Source organism: Octodon degus, unplaced genomic scaffold (genome assembly GCF_000260255.1).
Source record: "Octodon degus isolate 3935 unplaced genomic scaffold, OctDeg1.0 scaffold00003, whole genome shotgun sequence".
Lineage (NCBI taxonomy): Eukaryota > Metazoa > Chordata > Mammalia > Rodentia > Octodontidae > Octodon > Octodon degus.
Window position 1 is genome coordinate 23,038,985 of NW_004524579.1, and position 6,138 is coordinate 23,045,122.

Below are 6,138 nucleotides of genomic sequence, written 5' to 3' on the forward strand. Positions count from 1 at the left end.
TTTTATTTATTTATGTGTGTGTGTGTGTGTGTGTGTGTGTGGCCAGCTCAGCCCACCAGGGGGCGGGCTGGCTGGCATGTGGTGCTGGGGGATTGAACAGCGGTCCCTGTGCTTTGCTAAGCTTGTTCTAAGTAGGTGCTTTAGACCACTGAGCCATCTCACCAGCCCGAGCCCTTCTTCTTGAAGGTTTTCTTTTCTTTTTGGACTTTCTCTCTTTATTATTCCTTATTTCTCCTTAAGTAGCTGCCCCTTCATTTTCTCTAAGTGTCCTGTGAGCTGATGACAATAGAAATGCTCCTTCTATGCCAGTCACTGTGCTAAACTCTGGCTTAAAGCTCACAAGAATCTTATAGAGTATACACTGGTAATCATCCCTATTTTTTCTGTGGAAAAATTTTCTGAGTGACCTTCAAACTGCCCAATGTCACCCAGCTAGTAAAGGCCCGTGCACCACAGAGCCCTTGCTGACAGCTGTCCTGTTCCTCATGCTCCACAGGCTTTCTCACCTGGACACCCCTTTCAAAGCACACAGCCATCTCCACCAGGCCCTCAAATCCAGCATGTCCACAGGCAGGCACTGGGGTGTACTCACTGCCATGTTTGCACTAGTTAGCACTGTGTGACTCTTCCAGTCCCTGCTGCTTGGCACCTGTCCTCCCCCTTGGATAGACCCACCCTGCCAAGACTCCCCACGTACAGTAGCCCTGGCATGGTGCTAGGGTGAGGGCTGGTCCTCAGAGGTGCTACACCAGACCAAACAGCTTCAATAGCACTTCTGCCTCCTCCTCATCCTGTCCCCCCAAACCAGTTCCTCCTACTGACTTCCTTATTTCAGAGGCCCACACCTCATTCTCCAGTTCCCCTTCTTCAGAGCCAGCTGTTCCAGGCCTCTTTCCTTCCCTCTGCTGCTACCTTTCAACTTACTGGCCTCACCTGTGCCTTTGACCTTGTCTATCTCTGTGCTTTCTTTCCCTTCCTCTGCATCTCTTTTCCCTTCCCCATAATCTCCACCCTGAAACAGCCTCTTCTAGCTCTGGTCCAGTTTCCATGGCCTCCGCTAAATGCCAGTCCCAGGCCCTTGTTCCTGCATGTTCTCAAGGTCGGGTGTTCCAGATCAAGCTTTCCTCCCAAGTTAGCCACCATGCTTGCAACAGGTGGTGGTTTTATCCCTGAAAAGGCCACCTCCATTAGTGTGCCTTAAACAGAAAGTACTTAATAAACACTTCAATACGGCAAGCCAAAAGTGTAAATAATAATAATAATTTTTGTTTTAAATCTAGTAAGCCCGCAGCATGTGGTGTTACTCACCTGTTATCCTAGCAACTCAGGAGGCTAAGGCAAGAGGATTTCCAAGTTTGATGCCAGCCTGGACAACACAGGGAGACCTTGTCTCAAAATACAATTTAAAAAGTGCTATGGATACAGCTCAGTGGCAAAGCACTTGCTAAGCATTCAGAAGACCTGAGACTCAGTCCCCAGTATGGCAAAAATAAACTTAGTAGACTGATGCCCACTTGTGCTTCTAAAGTTTTCCTCCTTATTCAGTCAGCTTTCTCATACTACCAAGTCCTACCGGCGAAGCACTGTGACAGGACCTGGGCACTCAGCTGTGGTTGACACCCGTGGCTCCTCTCCAGGAGCTCCAGGTCTGAGCTAGAAGGGAATTGCAGAGTCGCATAAAGAGTCCAGTGACAGTCCACAGCAAAGGAGTCGTGCAGGCTGCTATGCTCAGACATCCCACTCCGTGCCATTCTAGAACCACTGGCTAAGAAGCTGACCCAATGCTGAGCTCAGATCAGCTCTAGGGTCTTGGGAATGTTGCTTACCTCCCCTGTGGCTCAAATTCTCATCTGTACAGTAAACTGTACAACTACTCCACAGGGTACTTGTGAGGTTTAAAGGAGTCACACATGTCAGATGTTTAGAGTAGTACTTGACAGTGTCCGTGCACACTTATGTTTTTTGACATCAGTGGTCACAGGAAATTAGAGACATGAGAATATACCTTGCAGACTGTCACTTGCAATTTCAGGTAACTTCTGGGATTACAACCCAGAGGTTCTCTCCCCAGGAGCTCCACACAAACTCTCTCAACCCAGACCTCCTCCTGCTGTCTCCCCTGAGCACTCCTGCAGATATGCACATGGGACAGCTGGGGAAGGCGAGGCTAAAGGCTGCAGCTCTCACAGACTCACTCATCCTTTTGGCCTTCTAACGCTTTTGACTCAGCCAACAAATATTTGGTGACGACCCACTAGGTGCCAGTCTGTGCAAGGAAGGTGGTGCTAAAGGTGGGCACATTTCCTGACCACAAGTGCTCATGTGTCATGGCCCACAAATTTGTTCATTTGCAAGCACTATGAAGGAACAGAACACAAGCTGTGTGCCAGGGTTAAGTGGGGTAAGAAAGGCTTTTCAAAATGTTTGACATCACTGGCCATTCAAGAGATGCAAATTAAAACAACACTGAGGTCCATCTCACCCCAAAAAACAATGGCTCTCATCAAGAAATCATCTATGCGTGGTGATACACAACTGTAATCCCAGCCCTTGGGAGGCTGAGGCAGGAGTATCACCACAATAGTGCAAGACCTGTCTGGGTTACATAGTAAATTCAAGGCCAACTTAGACTACACAGTGAGATATGTACATATATATATAGAGAGAGAGAAACATAGCAAGCATTGGCAGGGCTGTGGGGAAAAAGGAACCCTTCCCACTGTTGGTGGTGTGGACTTGTGCAACCACTGGGGAAATCAATGGAGAGATTCCTAGAAACCTAAAACTAGAGGTTCCATTCAACTCAGTTATTCCCCTCCACGTGGATCTCCCCAAAAGAATTCAAAACATTATATCCCAGTGATATATGCACACCCATGTTTAGAGCAGCAGTTTGTAGTAGCTCAATCTTGGAAACAGTCCAAAGGTCCATCAACCGGTGAGTGTGTATGTGGGGGTTTTATACAATGGAGTATTGCTCTATCATAAAGAAGGACAATCTTGAGACATTTCTAGGTAAATGGATGCACCTTGAGACTATCCACTTAAGTGAAATATATCTGACACACGTGTTTAAATGTTTAAATACCAAATTATTTCTCTGTTGTGAGGAACCAAAACTGCAAATAAGGCCAAAATATATACTATATATTGGAAAATGTTCAAATGAGAGTGGGAACAAGAGAGGGGAGGAAAGAAGGTTAGGACAAAGAAAAAGGATTGAAGGGAAAATGGAATAAAGCTTTTTATAAATGAGTAGAGGGACTGAAGGGACAGGAGGGGAACGGAAAAAAGGAAGCAGAATATATCGTGTGCGGATACAAATCCCCTATGAATGTTGCCATTATGTATATTTAAAACGTACCAGTAATTTTTTTAATGCAAAACCAAAATAAAAATAAAATACAAATTAAAGAATAATTTTTAAATGTTAAAGAGAAATGGAAGGCTTTTCAGAAGAAGTGACATTTGTGTTGCGATCTGAAAACCCTATCACACTTTAAGGAAAGGCAATCTGCTGTGCTTTTTCCCACAGTGACTGGCGACCCCAAAGTCCCATTCGGTACCTGAAGAATTATTCCTAGTCCTCCCATAAAGGTGAGACGTGAGACTGCTGCCCCTGTCTGTGCCACCGCCAAAGCTTTTCACTGAACAGGTGAGCACTGCCCCCGAGGATCTCAAAACCTCGGTAATCAGGACCTCACAAAACAGGTCTACACTTAGCCCCTGAGGCCCCACAGCCAGCTCTCTTCACCCGCAGGCCACTGCCGGGCGACAGCTGTTAACTTCTAGGGGAGCAACACCTCCCAAGAAAGGAGTTGGGACAGCTGTGGGCCCACGTTTGGGTGTGCGACTTCCAGCTCCTGTCTGTGAGACGCAGGTTCTAACCCTAATTAGGGGGCACAGGTCCTTGTGGGGTGCAGGGGATGTGATCGGATGGGGGAAAGGGCTGGAGAGAAGGGAACAGAAACTGCTGCCCACGACTCGGCCAGCCCGGAGGGCTGAGGCGCTCCCACCAGCCCTAGGGTCTCACGCCACTGGCGACCCTGTGCCCCCCACGGGCGGGGAGGGAGCGCGGCTGCAGCCCTCGGGAAAGCTCCGCCGGCGGCCCGGGGGCGCGCACACCCGCCCGGCTTCCCAGCTCCGCTTGGACACCGGGCCGGGCGGTCGCTCCTCCCTTTGCGTCTCAGTTTTCACCCAGGAGTTGAAGGGAGATGAAGGGTCCTCGGAGGCCGCGCTCCCGGGGCTCGAGGCGGGCGCTGGGGACTAAGCCGAGGGCCTTGCGGGCGCGCGGGGCGCAGAAAGCGCGGGGCCGGGAGCGGTCGCCAGCGCCCCGCCGAGTGCGAGCGCGCGGCCCCCGGGCCGCACTGGGGCGCCCCGGCGCGCAGGCCTCGGCGGAGGGGTCGCCCGCAGACTCACCCAGAAGTTGCCCTTAAACAGCGAGCCCGTCATGCCGGCGCAGGTCGGGGGCGCGGAGCGTCGGGGCGCAGCGGGACGCGCGGGGAGGGAGCCGACTGTCTCCGCCCGCGGCCGGGCGCTACTGCCGAGTTCCACGGGCGCCGGGCAGCCGCCCTGGGTCCTAAGCCACGCCCGATTCCGCCCGCGGAGTCGGCCCTGCGATTCCCTACGCGCCGGCACGGGGAGGAGGGTTCCTGGAGCGGCGCAGGGTGACTGGGAACTAAAGAGCCACGGGGACAAACAACCTCCTATGCTTTGACCCGAAATTCCCCTCCTTTGGGGAGCCTTTGAAGATTGGAAAAACCCATCCTGTCTCCCTTCCCCGCTCTACTCAGGTCCCTGGCCACATGACCCCCTTGACCAACCCAATGAATCCTTGCGCAAAAATCCAAGTCAGTGGGGTGGTGGGAAGAGCCCTGGTGTCAAATTAAACAGAGGGTGGTGGAGAGGACCCTGACAAGGCCAGGGCACACTTGAGTAAGGTGTAGACACCCGGAGGTGCAGTTGGACGGACCTGGCAGTGCCATATGGTTTAGTCTAAAATGTCATGGCAAAGTCATCCTGGCTGTGTCCCCCAGACACTAGGACCTTCGGCTGGGTGCTAACAGGTTCTCCAGGAGCTCATCTTCTCCGAGATCTCCTTCCGGTTCCCAGGACCCAAGACCCTTCATCAGTCCCAACCCAGCAACCCAGCCCAAGCTTCCTTCCCATCCCTCTACTCTTCCACCCTCATAACTGTAACCCCAGGGCAAGGCAAGTCCATCTCCCCCTAGCAGTAATAAGCTTGATGCCAAAGTGCTGCCCCATGCTTCATGCCTAGAGAGGCTGAATGACTTGGTCAAATCACAGCTTATTTAAAGGCAAGGTGGTCAAGGTTAGAGGTCTGCCCTTCTTGGCAGGGCCAGGGTCCAAATAGCCATCATCTCTGGGACAGAGCCACCCTGGGTAAGAAGCAAGTGTTCAAGGAGTGGAGGATGGAGCCAAGGGTACCAAGACTGGTGCATACCTACACCACAAACCCAGGCTTGGAAAGCAAGCACTTCCTGTTGAGTAGGTTCTAGCTAGAGCTAGGCACAGAGAACTGGGCTTGCTGAGGTGACCAGAAGGACCTCTAAAAGATTCTGCCCCAAAACACTACCCCATGTCCTGTTGTGGTGAAACTCCATTAGGAAAGTTATCAACAACTGCAACACTGAGGAGCTGGCCTCCAGTCTTCAGTCTCTCCAGAGACACAGCTGTTCACTTATTGGTGGCACATGGTTTGGAAGCGGGGAGGCCAGAAGGGAAGACAAGAGAATTCTGGAAGCACCACCGGCAGGGGCCTCGAGAGGCTGGTGGACTCCAGGAGGATAGGCTAAGCTGCAGATAATAAATAAACAAGCGCTCTGTGATAGGAAGTGTAGCTCAGTGGAAGAGCATATATAAGGCCTTGATTTGAGTTCCAGCATTGAAAGAAAAAAGTTTTAAAAGGTGGACGTGGTGGCACACATCTGAAATCCTAGCACTCTGGGAGGCTGAGGCAAGAAGATTCCAAAGTTGCAGCACAGTATGGGAAATAAAGAGGGCTGGGCCCAGTATTCATGAGGATCATTGCAAGTTCAAGACCAACCTAAACTGCATAGTGGGACCCTAACTTAAAAAGACAAAGGAGGGGCCGGGGAGATGGCTCAGTAGGATAAG

General features: G+C 51.4%; 1 protein-coding gene across 1 annotated transcript in view; it reads right to left on the reverse strand.

Annotated features, from left to right (window-relative positions):
- Nucleotides 1-4,556, reverse strand: part of Pstpip2 (proline-serine-threonine phosphatase interacting protein 2) — a 124,870-nt gene extending 120,314 nt beyond the window's left edge. The window contains exon 1 of the mRNA XM_012514515.2: nucleotides 4,420-4,556. Coding sequence (XP_012369969.1) covers nucleotides 4,420-4,452 — 33 coding nt within the window. The 5' untranslated portion in view covers nucleotides 4,453-4,556. The remainder of the gene's footprint in view (nucleotides 1-4,419) is intronic.
- Between the last annotated feature and the right edge of the window lie 1,582 nt (nucleotides 4,557-6,138).